We start from the raw sequence: 19697 nt of genomic DNA, 5'->3' as shown, positions 1-19697 counted from the left end.
AACCTTGTGGTAACCAAAAGTACATAACAACCGTAATGTCCAGCTGGTGAATGGATAAACAAAAGGTGGGATATCATACAATAGAATATTATTTGGAAATGAAAAGGAATTAAGTGCTAAGACTTCAGCGTGGATGAACCTTAAACATGATGCTAAGTGAAAGAAGCCAGTTGGGAAAGAACACACATTGTATGACTCAGTTTATATGAAGTGAATGAGCAAATGTGTTGAGACAGGAAGTAGACTAGTGGTTGCCTGAAGGCTGGTGAATTAGGCTAAAATGGGAAGTGACTGCTTATGTTTCTTCTTTGTCTTGATGATTGCACAACTCTGGCTATAGAAAAAAACAGGTGATCGTATGCTCAGGTGGGTGAGTTGTGCAGTATGTGAATTACATCATAGTAAATCTAATATATCCTGCAATTCCTTGCAGGATTAAAAATGTCTTATTTTCGGCCGGGCGTGGTGGCTCACACCTGTAATCCCAGCACTTTGGGAGGCCGAGGTGGGCGGATCACAAGGTCAGGAGATCAAGACCATCTTGACCAACACGGTGAAACCCCATCTCTACTAAAATACAAAAAATTAGCCGGGTGTGGTGGCATGCGCCTGTAGTCCCAGCTACTCAGGAGGCTGAGGCAGGAGAATGGCTTGAACCCAGGAGGTGGAGCTTGCAGTGATCCGAGATCGTGCCACTGCGCTGCAGCCTGGGCAACAGAGTGAGACTCTGTCTCAAAAAAACAAAAATCTTATTTCCTGTGTGGATGGTTCCATGCAATGAATAAGTCGGAAATGATACCATGTTGTAATTATTCCACAGATACAACAACAAAACCTACAGAGTGGATGATATTGATTGGAAGCAGAATCCTGAAGACACATTTAACAGATCAGATGGCAGCAAAATCACCTATATAGACTACTACAGGCAGGTATGAAACTGTATTTCTTTAAATATATTTAAATTGTAAGCCTTCATGTATTTCAGTTTATCTTATTTAGATACTTGAATATATTTGTCATATAAACATACGTATTTTCCTTTTAGAGGATTATAGCTTGACTGATCTATTATCCATGCATCCAAGTGCCTTGTATATAGGATAATGTCACATAACTAGAATGGTGCCAGTGTGACCCCTTCTTTCCCTTCTTTCAGTCTTAAAAGTGGCTACTATCATACTCTTTATTTTTTATTTTTTATTTTTTGAGTTGTAGTCTTGTTCCGTCTCCCAGGCTGGAGTGCAGTGGCATGATCTCTGCTCACTGCCACCTCCACCTCCCAGGTTCAAGCAATTTTCCTGCCTCAGCCTCCCAAGTAGCTGGGACTACAGGCGCCTGCCACCACACCTGGCTAATTTTTGTATTTTTAGTAGAGATGGGATTTCACCATATCGGTCAGGCTGGCCTTGAACTCCTGACCTCAGGTGATCCATCTGCCTTGGCCTCCCAAATTGGGTCAAATAAAGAGTAATGCAAAAAAGAACTGAGTCTCAGTAATGACTACGATTGCTGTTCCCTTTCCAGACTGCTCATTCTTTCTCTATTGAGAGAATAAGAAACACCAAGAATGTATGTAAGGTGCTTGGCACATAGTAAGCTCTGTATTAGGTCTAGCTAATTAATATTCTGGACACTTGCTCATGGCATTTGTGGGTACACAACGTGAACGTATCCTGCCGATTCCTCAGTTGTGCTACATGACAGGTACTGATGGCTTACAGCCACTCTTTAAACTGTCCTCTTGACAGTTTTCAGTATGCTTTGGGAGTTTTCAAGGCAAGCCTGGTGAGACCCACTACAGATCCTGTCTCACCCACTCTCATATACAATGTTAGAGTAGCTTGACGATCCCAGTGTCATGTTTCGTGGGAGTCCTGTCTTTGGCCAAGTATGCTCACAAGGAAAGGTCCCTGGCATATCAAAGGTAAGAGAATTTTGAGAGTATTCATAGTACACTATTAAACTTGGGGAAGCTATGTCACCAGCACGCCTGTGGCCCTTCATTTGTAGTCTCACATATGCACTTGTGAACCTGTGTGTGTGATGTTTCTAAGGTCTCACTGGTGGTCATGCTGGTCTCTTGTTTGTTGAGCAGCAACATAAAGAAATTGTCACTGTGAAGAAACAGCCACTTTTGGTCAGCCAGGGCAGATGGAAAAGGGCCTAACGGGTACACAACGTGAACCTATCCTGCTGATTCCTCAGCTGTGCTCCATGACAGGTACTGATGGCTTACAGCCCCTCTTTAAAGTCAGGCATAACTATGACTTAGTGCAGGCTTTTCAGGGAATTCGAAGTGTGTCTCCTTGGTAAGGTAGTAGGTTCCTCCAGCTGTTATAATTTAGTCCTCACACAAATTCATGCTTGTTCAGATGTATCTTTTGGATTTTTTTTAAAGGTCTAACAGATGAAATACGTAAAGATTACAGCACTATGAAAGAATTGGCTAAACATACAAGACTGAGTCCAAGAAGAAGGCATCACACATTAAAAGAATTCATCAATACTGTACAAGAGTAAGTGCTGCTTTTCTGGCTGAGTGTTTGTGTGTGCATGTGCCATAGTGTTGCAATGAAGCTGATGGCATCTCAACCCTGGCATCTCAGTTTCTTCTATTAGCAAGTGACAATGGGAAGAATTTTGTTGTTGTTGGCGCACGACTCTAGTTTTTCTGTCATTGCAGTTAGGAGGCCAGGCGGGGAAGAATGAAATCAAAAGGCTTTATGTACCTTTATGAACATGAGAGCAAAAACAAGATGTCAGAGTTTCAGGGAAGGTACTGCCGCATCTCAATGCTGCGGACAAGTGATCGTGAACCTTGGAATAGAAGGAAATTGCCTTGCACAAGTGGCTAACTGCTTTTGGTTACCTTACTTGGTTTGATCATCTTGGCGATATTTTAATTTTCAGTAATAAAAAAGTACGAGACTTACTTCAACTCTGGGATTTGAAATTTGATACCAACTTTTTGTCCGTCTCAGGAAGAGTTTTGAAAAATGCAAACATCGTGCAAGGCAGAAGAATGGTAAGACAGTTTCAAAATTATCATGTCATGGTTGGGTCAAATGAAGAGGAATGCAAAAAGGAAACTGAGTCTCAGTAATGACTACGATTGCTGTTCCCTTTTTAGACTGCTCATATTTTCTATATTGACAGAATAAGAAACACTAAATGCATGTAACGTGCTTGGCACATAGCTCTGTATTACGTCTATCTAATTAATATTCTGGACATTTGCTCATGGCATTTGGAAGATCCATTTTTCAAATATATCCTTAAGAGTCAAGTACCTAGAATCAAAGTAATTCACTAACCTATGTAAAAAAAAACAAAAACAAAAAAAACTTTATTTAAATTTTGTTATCTTTCAGTTTTTGTGGGTACATACTAGGTATGTATATGTGTGGGTTACATGTGGTATTTTGATACAGGCATGCAGTACATAATCACATCAGGGTAAGTGGGATATTTGTCCCCTCAAGCATTTGTCCTTTGTGTTACAAACATTCCAATTATATTCCTTTAGTTATTTTAAAATGCACAATTAAATTATTTTTGACTTTAGTCACCCTTTTGTACTAGCAGATACTAGGTCTTACTCATTTCTTCTATTTTTTGTACCCATTAACCATCGCTACGTTCCCCTCCAACCTCCCACTACCCTTCCCAGACTCTGTAACCATCCTACTCTATCTCCATGAGTTCAATTGTTTTGAATTTTTTTTTTTTTTGAGACAGAATCTCGCTCCATCACCCTTGCTGGAGTGCAGTGGTGTGTTCTCGGCTCACTGCAAGCTCCGTCTCCTGGGTTCACGCCATTCTCCTGCCTCAGCCTCCCTAGAAGCTGGGATTACAGGTGCCCACCACCATGCCCGGCTAATTTTTTATAATTTTAGTAGAGACAAAGTTTCACCATGTTAGCCAGGATGGTCTCGATCTCCTGACTTCGTGATCCGCCCGCCTCGGCCTCCCTAAGTGCTGGGATTATAGGTGTGATCAATTCAAGCCATTTTAATTTTTTGATTTTTTTAGATCCCACAAATAAGTGAGAACATGCAAAGTTCATTTTTCTGTGCCTGGCTAATTCCATTTAACACAATGACCTCCAGTTCCAGCCTTGTTGCAAATGACAGGGTCTCATTGTTTTTTGTGGCTCAATAGTACTCCATTGTGTATATGTATCACATTTTCCTTATCCATTTATCTGTTAGACATGTAGGTTGCTTCCAAATCTGGGTTATTGTGAACAGTGCTGCAATAAACATGGAAGTACAGATATCCTTCAATATCCTAATTTCCTTTATTTTGGCTATATGCTTAAGAGTAGGATTGCTGGATCATATGTTAGCTCTATTTTTAGTGTTTTGAGGAACCTCCAAACTGTTCTCCACAGTGGTTATAGTAATTGACGTTTCTACCAACTGCGTATGAGGGTTCCCTTTTCTCCACATCCTTGCCAACATTTGTTACTGCGTGTCCTGCATAAAAGCCATTTTAACTGGGGTGAGATGATACCTCATTGTAGTTTTGATTTGCATTTCTGTGATCATTGATATCAGCACTTTTTAATATGCCTGTTTGCTATTTGTATGTCTTCAGAAATGTCTATTCAAATCTTTTGTCCATTCTTAATTGGATTATTTTTCCCCTATAAAGTCATTTGCTTTCCTTAGATTTTGGTTATTAATCCCTTGTCAGACAGGTAGTTTGCAAATATTTTCTCCCATTTTGGGACTTGTCTCTTTACTTTATTTCCTTTGCTACATAGAAGCTTTTTAACTTGATGTGATCCCACGTGTCCGTTTTTGCTTTAGTTGCCTGTGCTTGTGCGGTATTGCTCAAGAAATCTTTGCTCACTCTAATGTCCTGGAGAGTTTCCCCAATGTTTTCTTGTAGTGGTTTCATAGTTTGAGGTCTTGGATTTATGTCTTCAAGCCATTTTAATTTTTTTAATATATGGTGAGAGGGATCTAGTTTCATTCTTCTGCATATGAATATACAGAAGAGACTCTCCTTTCCCCAGTGTATGTTCTTGGCTCCTTTGTCAAAAATGAGTTCACATTAGATGTATGGATTTATTTTTGGGTTCTCTATTTCTGATCCACTGGTCTATATGTCTGTTTTTATGCCAGTACCAGGCCATTTTGGTTACTATAGCTCTGTAGTATAATTTGAAGTCAGGTAATGTGATTCTTCCAGTTTTGTTCTTTTTGCTTAGGATAGCTTATGCAATTCTGGGTCTTTTGGTTTTAAAATAAGTTTTAGGATAGTTTTTGTTTCTATAAAGAATGTCCTTGGTATTTTGATAGGGATTGCTTTGGATAGTATGGTCATCTCAATGATATTGATTCTTGTAATTCACGAACATGGAATACCTTCATTTTTGTGTGTGGTCTCTTCAATTTCTTGCATCAGTGTTTTGTAGTTTTCATTGTAGAGCTCTTTCACTAATTTGGTTAGGTTAATTCCTAGGTATTTTATTTGTATCTATTGTAAATGGGATTCCTTTTCAGATTGTTCACTGCTAGCATATAGAAATGCTACCGATTTTGTATTTTGATTTTTGTATCCTGCAACTTTACTAAATTTATCAGTTCTATGTGTGTTTTTTTTGAATCTTTAGATTTTTCCAAATATAAGATCATATCTTTGCAATTTGAATTACCTTAATACTTTTGTCTGATGGCTCTAGGACTTCAGTACTATGTTGAATAACAATGGTGACGGGGCATCCTTGTTGTGCTCCAGATCTTGGAGAAAAGGCTTTCAGTTTTTTCCCATTCAGTATGATACTAGCTGCGGGTCTGATGTATATGCCTTTGATTATGTTGAAATATGTTCATTCTATACCCAGTTTTTGAGAGTTTTTAATCATGAAGGGATATTGAATATTAATAAATGCTGCTCAGCATCAGTTGAAATGATCATATGAGTTTGTCCTTCATTCTGTGGATGTATCGCAGTGATTTGCCTGCATAGAACCATCCTTGAATCCCTGGGATAAATCCCACTTGGTCATGATGAACATTTTTAGTGTGTTAGTAAATTTGGTTTGCTAGTATTTTGTTGAGGATTTTTTGTATCTGTGTTCATCGGGGCTATTGGCCTGTAGTTTTCTTTTTTTGATGTGTCTTTGGTTTTAGTAATACTTCATGAAATGACGTGGAAGCTTTCCCTCCTCCTCTATTTTTCGGCATAGGAGTAGGATTGGTATTAGTTCTTTAAATGTTCTGCAGAATTCAGCAGTGAAGCCATCAGGTCCTGGGCTTTTCTTTGGGAGACTTATTATGTCTTTGATCTTATTACTTGTTATTGGTCTGTTCAGGTTTTGAATTTCTTCATGGTTTGATCTTAGTAGGTTGTATATATCTAGGAATTTTTCCATTTCTTCTAGATTTTCCAATTTACTGACATACAGTTGCTCATAGTAGCCAGGAGTGATCCTTTACATTTCTACAATATTGGTTGGTTGTAATGTCTCCCTTTTCTTTTTCTTTTTTTTTTTTTTTTTTTTGAGACTGAGTCTCACTCTGTTGTCCAGGCTGGAGTGTAGTGGGGGTGATTCTGGCTCACTGCAGCCTCCACCTCCCTGGTTCAAGCAATTCTTGTGCGTCAGTCTCCTGAGTCCCAGCACCTGGGATTTTGCCATGTTGGCCAGGTTGGTCTTGAACTCATGACCTCAAGTAATCTGCCTCTCTCGGCCTCCCAAAGTGCTGGGATTACAGGTGTGAGACACCACATCTGGCCTTGCATTTCTAATTCTTTAAGATGCATCATGGGGTGGTTTGAAGTTTTGCTCTTTTGATGTAGGTACTTATAGCTATAAACTTCCCTCTTACTACTGCTTTCACTGTATCCCATAGGTTTTGGTATGTCATGGTTTCATTATTTGTTTCAAGAAAGTCTCAATTTCCTTATGACTGATGACCGGTGGTCATTCAGGAGCATATTGTTTAGTTTCCATGTGTATGTATAGTTTCCAAAATGCCTCTTGTTTTTGATTTCTAGTTTTATTTCATTGTGATCAGAGAAGATCTTTGTTTGTCTTTTGAATGTTTTAAGACTTCTTCTTTTTTTTTTTTTTTTTTTTTTTTGAGACAGAGTCTTGCTCTGTCGCCCAGGCTGGAGTGCAGTGGCACGATCTCGGCTCACTGCAAGCTCCACCTCCTGGGTTCACGCCATTCTCCTGCCTCAGCCTCCCAAGTAGCTGGGACTGCAGGCGCCCGCCACTACGCCCGGCTAACTTTTTGTATTTTTAGTAGAAATGAGGTTTCAGCGTGTTAGCCAGGATGGTCTCAATCTCCTGACCTCGTGATCCACCTGCCTCGGCCTCCCAAAGTGCTGGGATTACAGGCGTGAGCCACCGCGCCCGGCCGTTAAGACTTCTTTTGTAACCTAATATATGGTCTGTCTTTGAGTGATCCATGTACTGAGGAATGTTCATCATGTGGCTGTTGGCTGAAACGTTCTGTAACTATGATGTCCCTCTAGTGTGTAGTGCAGATTAAGGTCAACATTTCCTTTATTTCTGTCTGAAAGATCTGTCCAGTGCTGAAAGTGGGGTGTTAAAGTCTCCAACTGTTATCATATTGGGGCCTATCTCTCTTTAGCTCTAATACTTGTTTTATATATCTGGGTTCTCCAGGGTTGGGTGCATATATATTCACAATTGTCATATCCTCTTGCTGAATTGACCCTTTTATTGTTACACAGTGACCTTCTTTGTGTCATAGTTTTTGTCTTGAAATCTATTTTGTCTAAGTATAGCTATTCCTGTTTTTTCTTGTGTGTGTGCTTTTTCATGCCTTTATTTTCAGTCCATGTGAGTCTTTATAGGTTAAGTGTTTTTTGCAGGCAGATCTATTTTTTTAATCCATTCGGTCACTCTTTCAATTAGAGTTTAGTCCATTTACATTCAATGTTATTATTGAGAAGTAAGGATTTACTCCTGCCATTTTGTTATGTGTTTTCTGGTCTCTTCCTCCTTTCTTTCCTGCCTTCCTTTTAGTGAAGGTGATTTTCTCTAGTTTGATATAACTTGTTTGTTTTGTGTATCCATTGCATATTTTTGAAGTTCCCACAAGGCTTGCAAATCCTGTCTTATAACCCCTTCTTTTAAGGTGCCAACAACACTGCTTGCATAGGCAAACAAGCAGAAAGAAAATGAATAAACTCTGTTTTACATTTGTCCTTTGCTTTTTAAAATATTTTTCTTTTTTTTTTAAATTTTATTTCAATAGGTTTTTGTGGAACAGGTAGTTACATGGATAAGTTCTAGTGGTATTTGTACTTTTGGTGCACCCATCACCTGAGCAGTATACACGGTACCCAACATGTAGTGTTTTATCCATTACCCCTCCCACCCTTCCCTGCTGTCCCCAAAGTCCATTGCATCATTCTTACGCCTTTGCATCCTCATAGTTTAGCTCCCACTTATGAGTGAGAAGATAACAATGTTTGATTTTCCATTCCTGAGTTACTTCATTTAGAATAATGGTCTCCAACTCCATCCAGATTGCTGCAAACCCTTTTTATGGCTGAGTAGTATTCCATGGTGTGAATGTACACCACATTTTCTTTATCAACTCATTAACTGGACATTTGGGATGGTTCTATATTTTTGTGATTGCAAACTGTGCTGCTATAAACTTGCATGTGCAAGTATCTTTTTCATATAATGATTTTTCCTCTGGGTAGATACCTAGTAGTGGGATTGCTAGGTCAAATGGTAGATCTTTTAGTCCTTTAAGAAATCTCTACACTGTTTTCCAGAGTGGTTGTACTAGTTTACATTCCCACCAGCAGTATAAAAGTGTTCCCTTCTTGCCACATCCATGTCAACATCTCTTTTGATTTTTTTATTGCCATTGTTGGAGGAGTAAGGCGGTATTGCACTGTGGTTTTAATTTGCCTTTCCCTGGTCATTAGAACATTTGTTCATGTTTGTTGGCCACTTGTATTTCTTTTGAGAATTGTCTATTCATGTCCTTGCCCATTTTTTGATGGGATTATTTTCTTGCTGATTTGAGTTCCTTGTAGATTCTGGATATCAGTCCTTTGTCATATGCATAGTTTGGGAATATTTTCTCCCATTCTGTGGGTTGTCTGTTTGCTGATTATTTCTTTTGCTGTGCATAAGTGTTTTAGTTTAATTAAGTCCCATCGATTTGTCTTTGTGTTGCATTTGCTTTTGGGTTCTTGGTCATAAAGTCTTTGCATAAGCCAATGTCTAGAAGAGTTTTTCTGATGTGATCTTCTAGAATTCTTATGGCTTCAGGTCTTAGATTTAAGTCTTTGATCTATCTTGAGTTGATGTTTGTATAAGGTGAGAGATGAGATCCAGTTTCTTTCTGCTACATGTGGCTTGCCAATTATCCCAGGACCATTTGTTGAATAGGCTGTCCTTTCCCCACTTTGTTTTTGTTTGCTTTGTCAAAGACCAGTTAGCTACTAGTATTTGGCTTTATGTCTGGGTTCTCTATCTGTTCCATTGGTCTATGTGTCTATTTTTATACTACCATGTTGTTTGGGTGACTATAGCCTTGTAGTATAGTTTGAAGTCAAGTAATGTGATGCCTCCAGATTTGTTATTTCTTAGTCTTCCTTTGGCTATGCGGGCTCTTTTTTGGTTCCATATGAATTTTAGGAATTTTTTTCTAGTTCTATGAAGAATTGATGATGCTATTTTGATGGGAATTGCACTGAATTTGTAGATTGCTTTTGGCAGTATGGTCATTTTCACAATATTGATTCTACCCGTCCATGAGCATGGGATATGTTTTCATTTGTGTCACCTATGATTTCTTTCAGCAGTGTGTAGTAGTTTTCCTTATAGAGAGGTCTTTCACCTCCTTGGTTAGGTATATTCCTTTTTTTTTTTTTTTTTTTTTTTTTGGGGCAGCTATTTTAAAAGGGGTGGAGTTCTTGATTTGATTCTCAGCTTGGTTGCTGTTGATGTATAGCAGTGCTACTGATTTGTGTACATTAATTTCGTATCCTGAAAGTTCACTGAATTAACTTCTCAGATCTAGGAGCTTTGTTGGATGAGTCTTGAGGGTTTTCTAGGTATACAATCATAACATCAGCAAACAGTGACAGGTTGACTTCCTCTTTGCTGATTTGGATGTCCTTTATTTCTTTCTCCTGTCTGATTGCCCTGGCTAGGACTTCCAGTACTATGTTTCATAGAAGTGGTGAAAGGGGGCATCAGTGTCTTGTTCCAGTTCTTGTGGGGGAGTGCTTTCAACTTTTCATTGTTAACCCAATGATCATTCAGAAGCAGGTTATCTAATTTCCATGTATTTACATGGTTTTGGGTGTTCTTTTGGAGCTGATTTCCAGTTTCACTCCACTGTGGTCTGAGAGAGTACTTGATATAATTTTAATTTTTCTTAAATTTGAGACTTGTTTGTGTCCTTTGCTTTTTAACTTATGTTTCTATTTATATCATTTGGCTTTTATTACCTTAAGGTATGTCCCTTCTATGCCAATTTTGCTGAGGGTTTTTTTTTTTTTTTTTTTTGAGACAAAGTGTCACTCTGTCACCCAGGCTGGAGTGCAGTGGCAGGATCTCGGCACACTACAACCTCTGCCTGCCGGGTTCAAGTGATTCTCCTGCCTCAGCCTCCCAAATAGCTGGGACGACAGGTGCATGCCACTAAACCTGGCTAATTTTTAGTAGAGACTGGGTTTCACCGTGTTAGCCAGGATGGTCTTGATCTCCTGACTTCGTGATTGGCCCACCTCAGCCTCCCAAAGTGCTGGGATTACAGGCGTGAGCCACCGTGCCTGGCCATGAGATTTTTGATCATAAAGTGATGCTGGATTTTATCAAATGCTTTTTCTGCATCTATTGAGATAATCATGTGATTTTTGTTTTTAATCCTGTTTGTGTGGTGTATCACACTTATTGACTTGCATGTTGTAAACCATCCCTGTATCCCTGGTATGAAGCCCACTTGATCATGGTGGATTATCTTTTTGATATGCTGATGATTCATTTAGCTAGTATTTTGTGAGAATTTTTACATCTATGCTCACCAGGGATATTGATCTGCAGTTTTGTTTTATTGTTTTCTTCTTTCTTGGTTTTGGTATTAGGGTGATACTGGCTTCATAGAATGATTTAGGGAGGATTCCTTCTTTGTCTTTTGGAATAGTTTCAGTAGGACTGGTACCAACTCTTCTTTGAGTATCTGATAGAATTCAGCTGTGAATCCATTTGGTCCTGGACCTTTGTTGGTGGCATCTCATATTACCATTTCGATCTCACTGCTTGTTATTGGCCTGTTCAAAGTTTCGGTTTCTTCTTGGTTTAATCTAGGAGGGTTGTATATTTCCAGTTCCAGAAATCTATCCGTCTCCTCTAGGTTTTCCAGTTTGTGTGTGTAAAGGTGTTCATAGTAGCCTTGAATGATCTGTTGTATTTTTGTGGTATCAGTTGTAGTATCTCCAGTTTGATTTTTTTTTTTGAGATGGAGTTTCACTCTGTTCCATAGGCTGGAGTGCAGTGGCGCGATCTCAGCTCACTGAAAGCTCTGTCTCCCAGGTTCACACCATTCTCCTGCTTCAACCTCCCGAGTAGTTGGGACTACAGACGCCTGCCACCACACCCGGCTAATTTTTTTGTATTTTTAGTAGACACGAGGTTTCACTGTGTTAGCCAAGATGGTCTTGATCTCCTGACCTCGTGATCAGCCCACCTCGGCCTCCCAAAGTGCTGGGATTACAGGTGTGAGCCACCACGCCCGGCCACGCCTGGGAAATTTTTGTATTTTAAGTAGAGACGGGGTTTCACCATCTTGGCCAGGCTGGTCTTGAACTCTTGACGGTGTGATTCACTGGCCTCGGCCTCCCAAAGTGTTGGGATTACAGGCATAAGCCACCATGCCTAGCCCAATTTTATTTAACTTTTAAAAGAATCAGCTTTTTGTTTCATTTCTCTATTGTGGGTTTTTTGTTTCAATTTCATTTAGTTCTATTCTGATGCTGATTATTTCTTTTCCTCTGCTGGACTTGGGTTTGATTTTTTCTTGTTTGTCTAGTTCTTTGAGGTGTAACCTTTAGATTGTCTATTTGTGCTCTTTCAGACTTGTTGATGTAGGCATGTAATGCTATGAGCTTTCCTCGTAGTACTGCTTTTGCTGTATCCTGGAGGTTTTGGTGGGTTGTGTCACTATTATCATTCAGTTCAAATCTTTAAAATTTCCATCTTGATTTCATTGTTAACCCAGTGATCATTCAAGAACAGGTTATCTAATTTCCATATATTTGCATGGTTTTGGGTGTTCCTTTTGAAGTTGATTTCCAGTTTTACTCCACTGTGGTCTGAGAGAGTACTTGATATAATTTTGATTTTCTTAAATTTGAGACCTGTTTATGTCCTTTTGCTTTTTAACTTACGTTTCTATTTATATCTTACTGTATGTCTTAACGTTGTTGCTATTTTTGATTGGTTCACCTTTTAGTATTTCTACTTGAGTAGTTTACACATCACCATTAGTGTTATAATACTGTGTTTTTCTGTGCACTTCCTATTACCAGTAAGTTTTGTACCTTCAGATGAATTCCTATTGCTCCTCAACATCCCTTTCTTTCTGACTGAAGCACCCCTTTTAGCATTTCTTATAGGGCAGATCTGGTGTTGAAATCCCTCAGCTTTTGTTTTTCTGGAAAAGTCTTTCTCCTTCCTGTTTGAAGGATATTTTTACTGGGTATATTATTCTAGGGTAATTTTTTCTTTTCCTTCAGCACTTCAAATTCTCTCTCCTGGCCTGTATGGTTTCCACTGAAAAGTCTGCTGCCAGATGTATTGGAGCTCCATTCTATGTTATTTTTCTCTTGCTGCTTTTAGGATCCTTTCTTTATCCTTGACCTTTGGGAGTTTGATGATCAAATGCCTTGATGAGGTTGTCTTTGGGTTAAATCTACTGTAACCACCTTATACTTAGATATTGATACCTTTCTTGAGGTTTGGGAAGTTTTGCTATCTCTTTGAGTGAATTTTATACCATTATCTCTTTCTTTACCTCGTCTATAAGGACAGTAACTCTTAGATTTCCCCTTTTGAGGCTATTTTCTAGATTTTGGAGGCATGCTTCTGTGTTTTCTTTCTTTTTTTATGATACTTTAAGTTCTAGCGTACATGTGCACAACGTGCAGGTTTGTTACATGTGTATACATGTGCCATGTTGGTGCGCTGCCCCTGTTAACTCGTCATTTACATTAGGTCTATGTGTTTTCTTTTATCTCCTCTATGTATTTTCAAACAGCCTGCCTTTGAGCTCAGCAATTCTTCTGCTTGATTTAATTCTGCCCTTAAGAGACTGAGGTATTCTTCAATATGTCAATTGTATGTTTCAACTCCAGAATTTCTACTTGAATCTTTTTAATTATTTCCATCTCTTTGTAGAATTCATCTACTAGAATTCTCAATTCTCTGTTATCTTGAATTTGAGTTTCCTCAAAATAGCTATTTTGAATTGTCTGAAAGGTCACGTATCTATTTCTCCAGGATTGGTGCCTGGTGCCTTGTGCCTTATTGAGTTCCTTTGCTGAGGTCCGTGTTCTCCTGGATGGTCTTGATGCTTGGGGAAGTTCATGAGTGTTTGGGCATTGAGAGTTAGGTTTTCATGATTGTCTTCGCCATCCGGACTTGTTTGTATTCATCTTCCTTGGGAAGGCTGTCCAGTATTCAGAAGGACTTGGGTATTGTGATCTAAGTCACATCTGCATCAAGGAACATCCCAAGCACAGTAATACTATGGTTCTTGCAGATTCCTAGTGATATCACTTTGGTGATCTTGGTATGATCCAGAAGACTTCTGGATTACCAGGCAGAGAGTCTTGTTTACTTACTTTCTGTCTCTCTCTGTGCTGAGCCACCTGGATCTGGGTTTGGGGTGACACAAGCACCCCTGTGGTGACGACCAATGGTACTGCACTGGATCAGACCTGAAGCCAGCACAGCACTGGGTCTTTCCCAAGGCCCAGTGTGACCACTACCAGGCTACCACCTATGTTGGATCAAGGTCCTAAGGTTCTGCAATGAAGTGGCAAAGCAGCCAGACTGGTGTCCTTCCCTTCAGGGGCAGTAAGTTCCCCCAGGCCCTGGGCAGGTGCAGAGATGCCATTCAGGGGTCAGGGACTGGAGTCAAAAATCATAGAAACTTACCTGGTATTCTGTTGTACTGTGGTTGAGCTGGCAGTCAAACCACATGATGCAGACCTTTCTCACTCTTCTTTCTTTTTTCTTTTCTTTTCTTTTTTATTTATTTATTTTTCGAGACAGTCTTGCTCTGTCGCCTAGGCTGGAGTGCAGTGGTGCAATCTCGGCTCACTGCAAACTCCACCTCCTGGGTTCAAGCGATTCTCATGCCTCAGCCTCCCAAGTAGCTGAGATTGCAGGCGCCCACCACCACACCCTAGCTAATTTCTAGTAGAGACGGGATTTCACCAGGTTGGCCAGACCTTCTGACCTCAAGCGATCCACCTGCCTTGGCCTCCCAAAGTCCTGGGATTCCCGGCAGTGAGCCACTGCACCCGGCCCCCTTCTCTTTCTACACATAGAGGAGCCTCACCCCATGGCCACCACCACCACAGGCTCATAGGGAGTACTTCTAGGCTACTACCAATGTTCCCTTAAGGTCCATGGGCTCTTCAGTCAGCTTGCGGTGAATGCTGCCAAGCCTAGGAATTACCCTTCAGGGCAGCATGCTCCGCCTTGGCCCAAGGCAGGTTCAGAAATGCCATCCATGAGCCAAGTCCTGGGATTGGGGACCCCAAAAGCCTGCTTGGTGCTCTACCCCACTGTGGCTGAGCTGGTACCTAAGGTGCAAGGCAAAGTCCTCTTTACTTTTCCCTCTACTTTTCTCAAGCAGGAGTCTCTCCCCATAGCCACAACAGCTGGGAATATGCTGGTTCTCACCTGAAACCAGCATCTCTGAGTCCACTCAAGGCCCTCGACACTCTACCTGGGTGTTATTGCTGGTTCTTCAGAGCCCAAGGGCTCTTTAGTCAGTAGGTGATGAATCCTGCCTGGGCTGCGTCCTTCCCTTCAAAGCATCAGGTTTCCCTTCTGGCCCAGGGTATGTCTAGAAATGTCATCCAAGAGCTAGGGCCCAGAATGGGGGCCTCACAACCCTGACTCTTGTCCTATCCTACTGTAGCTGAGCTGGTATCCAAGATACAAGACAAAGTCTTCACTCTTCCTTCTTTTCTCCTGAAGCAGAAAGAAGGGGTCTCTTTTGGAGCTTTGAGCTGTGCTGCCTTGGGTTGGGGTAATGTAAGCACTCTCTTAGCCACCCTGACTGGTGCCTCAGTAGATCACGTCCCCTACCCCTCCAGCCCCAGTTTACAAGCTCTGAGCTCAGATCAGCGTTAGGACTTGCCTAGGGATTGCAGTTTTTGTGGCCTAGACTGTTTCTCAGGTTCACTTAGGGCCACAGAGCACTCCAGCCCATGGTGGTGAGGCTTTCCAGAACTCGAACTCTGACCACTGGGATGGGCAATTCCCCTCTGTCTAGGGCCAGAATCAAATGTTCCCCCTATGGGTGGCCATCAGCTGAGTACAGCGCAGGTCTGCTTTCTGCTGTGACAGGGCAGTGCTGATTTTAATGCAAAGCCTCACAGTTGCTGTGCTCTCCCTCTCCCAACTGCACAGATTCTCCATGCCATGCAGGGGTGGGAGAAGGGTGACGTCAGCAATTCAAGACTGTTTTTCCCACCTTCAGTGCCTCTTTCAGCAATAGAAAGTAAAAACCAGACACCGAGTGCTCACCTGATGTTTGGTTCCTATGAAGGTGCTTCCTTTGTACAGATACTTGTCAAACTTAGTGTTCCTCTTGTAGGGATGATCAGTGGAGGCCTCTATTTGGCCATCTTACTCTATCCTTGGTTAAATGTTTCAAGTGTCATTCCTTGGAATAAAGTTCCCACCAAAAGACTAAATTTTTAGGGAGCACTTGCTGTGATAGAACAGTATCACGAGCCAATCTGAGTCTAACAGCATCGAAAAGCTCCAAAAGAAACTTCACATGAAATACAATTAAGTTTATTTGCACTAAGACTGATTCACAAATTGTGCAGCACTCAATCAGAAGGGGTTCAGAGAGCTCTGCTGCAGCAGTGTGAGCAGTGAGCTTTTATAGGCTGATGCGAAATAGGACAAAATACATTTGCTCTATTTAAGTGGAAGAACCCTAGTTGGTAACTGGTAGTTTCTGATTGGTAAAGTCTCTGGCTTTGCTTTACTGTTTACATTGGGCTTTGCTTTGCCTACATAGGAACCTAAAGCTCTGGAGCCATCTCCCCCACAATGGCCTCTCAATTAAAATTTTTTGCACCTAGGATAGAATTCAGTTCTGTTAACCTAAATCTTATTGAAAAAAATACCTAAATTGGCCATTCAAGTGTATAATTGTAACATTTCAATAGGAGATAGCACAGATTTACATAAGTTGATCCTTAAAGTTTTATGCTAGGTCTTATAATTCTTTTCTAGGTTAAAGCCAATTCACAAGGAGACTGGTCAAGAGAAATAAGAATTACCGTTACTTAATGCAATGCCGCTACATAGTTGGCTCATACTCCATAGTAGGAGCAGTCACAGGGAAGCCATGTCCTTAAAGAGTCATCTACAGAGTGTCACAGCCCCCATGGGCATAACTATGAAACCAGCAGAAATGTAAGTAGAGCAGAAATTACTTCCAATTTGAAAATCAGTTAACAATCTTAAAGTGTAACAACTAAAATATTGTAGGAATTGGTCACTGTATCAAAACCTTAAAAGTTTGTAAAGTCTAATCTCTAGTCAAAAAATATTAAAACAGACTTTGTAATATATGGTTTACGGCTATTAAGATACATGTTGTAGAAGGTATGAGAATTAAGAACTTGATGTGAATGGATGGAGAATATTAAGAATTCTCAGTCATGTTTCCAAAAACTGAACTTAAACTTTCTAGAGCAGTTTTAGGTTTACAGCAAAATTAAGAGGAAGTTAGAGAGACTTCTCATATATATATCCTGCCCCCAATAATGCATAGCCTCCCCCATCAACATCCCCTACCAGTGTGGTACATTTGTTGCAACTGATGAGCCTACATTGAAATATCATAATCACCCAAAGTCCGTAGTTTACAGCAGGGTTCACTCTTGGAGTTGTACATTCTAGTGGTTTGGACAAATGTATATGACTTGCATCCACCATTGGTTTCATGCAGAGTGTTTGTCACTGCCCTAAAAGTCTTCTGTGCGTCACCTAATTATCCCTTTCTACCACCTCCTACCCCTTGCACCACAACCTCTGAGGACCACAATTATTTTATTTTATTTTTTCTTTTTACCATCTCCACGGTTTTGCCTTTTTAGAATGTCATCTAGTTAGACTCACACCGTATGCAGTCTTCTCAGCCTTGGCTTCTTTTGCTTTGTACTTGGATAATAAAATCTGTAGAACAAACCCTCAGGGCACAAGGTTACCTGTATAACAAACCTGCATGTGTACCCCTGAACCTAAACGTTTTCTTTTTTTAAAAAAAGGGTTAGGTTCTGGTTAAGTAGCATCTCCTGAGGGCAGGGCCTGTTAGGAACACAGGGCCCTGGTGTATTTCACAATAGTTTATTTTCTCCTCTCCCTGCTGGAAGCACTAAACAATTTTCCTCTGGTATTTATTGCGAGGACCTGGTCAAGCTCCTAGAGGTAAAACTCTCAAAATTGTGGGGAGCCTACTATGACTGGGTATACCTGGAGTTTTTAACCCTCAGAGTTGTCCATGCTGAGCCTGCAGTAATTCATCAGTTACAGTTCAGGTCACCTGATGCAGAAACTGTTATCCTGGGAAGTTTCTTGAGTCTTTGCTCCAGCTAGCCAGGACTCCCTGTTTTGCTTATTTGTCTCTTCAATATAGGAGGCAGTGATTTGCCCTGTGTCCTCACCGCTCTTGAAAATCCTAGGAGAACTGTTCATTTTTTTCAGTCTGTTTAGTGTTTGACTTGTTGTTAGGACAGAGTAGTGACTTCAAAACTCCTTAGAAGTAGAATCGGAAACTGAAAGTCTACTGTCTTTTTTTTTTTTTTTTTTTGAGACGGAGTCTCGCTCTGTCGCCCAGGCTGGAGTGCAGTGGCTGGATATCAGCTCACTGCAAGCTCCGCCTCCCAGGTTTACACCATTCTCCTGCCTCAGCCTCCCGAGTAGCTGGGACTACAGGCGCCTGCCACCTCGCCCGGCTAGTTTTTTTGTATTTTTTAGTAGAGACGGAGTTTCACGGTGTTAGCCAGGATGGTCTGAATCTCCTGACCTCGTGATCCGCCTGTCTCGGCCTCCCAAAGTGCTGGGATTACAGGTTTCAGCCACCGCGCCCGGCTGTCTTTTTTCTTTTAAACATACTTTCTACTGACATGCATATCTTGCCTTTTTATCGTGTCTTACTTTATATTTAATTAGCTGTCTGAGATGTTTATCATGTTTCACTGGTCAGTACCTTTTGAATATGAATGCTATATTTTTTAGGATTGAAGTAGATGGGGATGCTAACTCTTATATAGACACATTACGGAAATATACCAGACCAACGCTGCAGATGGTAAGTGTCTAGTTGATACATGTACAGTCTTTAGTTATTGTTCTAAACCATTTTGATAAGTATTTTAGAATTCAAAATGTTGTTGTTGGCTTCCTGAACTTGCCAATGAAAGCAGATTAACCTGCATAATATAGCTGAATATAAACTTTCATGGTTTAGCTATTCCTGAATATCACAATCTTAAGCTAATTTTCTCAGGCTTGGGGACTTGTAATTATTTTTAAAATCTCCTAACTTGAAAAAACACACCACAGAAATGTAAAGTAGTGTGGGTATTAACAATCACCACATTCATTACTTTCATCCCCAGGTATAACCTGCCCAGTCTGTGATCACGATCTTCTAGCCTGTGTTATTCTTCTTGCCTGGTATTTTTCTTTTTCTTTTTCTTTCTTTCTTTCTTTTTTTTTTTTTTTTGAGACAGAGTCTTGCTCCGTGGCCCAGGCTGGAGTGCAGTGGTGTGATCTCAGCTCACTGTAACCTCTACCTCCTGGTTCAAGCAATTCTCCTGCCTCAGCCTCCCGAGTAGCTGGGATTACAGGCGCCTACCATCACACCCCACTAATTTTTGTATTTTTAGTAGAGATGGGGTTTTACCATGTTGTCCAGACTGGTCTCAAACTCCTGATTTCAAGTGATTCACCCGCCTTGGCCTCCCAAAGTACTGGGATTACAGGCATGAGCCACCGTGCCTGGCAATTCTTGCCTGGTATTTTTTCTAGGAAGCCTGTTCTTTCCTTTCTTCCATTCAGTGTCTTAGACCAAGTTGTCATGTTTTATCCGAATTATTACAGCAAATTCTTCTTCTTATTTTTTGAGACAGAGTCTTGCTCTGTTACCCAGACTGGAGTGCAGTGGTGCAATCTCGGCTCACTGCAAGCTCTGCCTCCTGGGTTCACACCATTCTCCTGCCTCAGCCTCCCAAGTAGCTGGGACTACAGGCACCTGCCACCACGCCCAGCTACTTTTTTGTATTTTTTAGTAGAGATGGGGTTTCACCATATTAGCCAGGATGGTCTCGATCTCCTGGCCTTGTGATCTGTCCACCTCGGCCTCCCAAAGTGCTGGGATTACAGGCGTGAGCCACCACACCCAGCTACTACAGCAAAA

The 19697-nt window shown here is 40.8% G+C and overlaps 1 protein-coding gene across 1 annotated transcript in view; it reads left to right on the top strand.

Annotated features, from left to right (window-relative positions):
* Positions 1-19697, top strand: part of LOC104665601 (piwi-like protein 3) — a 45782-nt gene that overhangs the window by 11009 nt on the left and 15076 nt on the right. The window contains 8 exon segments of the mRNA XM_030915490.1: positions 821-932; positions 2099-2156; positions 2159-2224; positions 2402-2519; positions 2914-3028; positions 16505-16542; positions 16544-16687; positions 18515-18587. Of these exon segments, the coding sequence (XP_030771350.1) occupies positions 821-932; positions 2099-2156; positions 2159-2224; positions 2402-2519; positions 2914-3028; positions 16505-16542; positions 16544-16687; positions 18515-18587 (724 nt within the window).

This window comes from Rhinopithecus roxellana, chromosome 13 (genome assembly GCF_007565055.1).
Source record: "Rhinopithecus roxellana isolate Shanxi Qingling chromosome 13, ASM756505v1, whole genome shotgun sequence".
NCBI lineage: Eukaryota > Metazoa > Chordata > Mammalia > Primates > Cercopithecidae > Rhinopithecus > Rhinopithecus roxellana.
The sequence above is the reverse complement of the archived record's forward strand: the minus strand, read 5'-3'. Positions and strand labels throughout refer to the sequence as shown.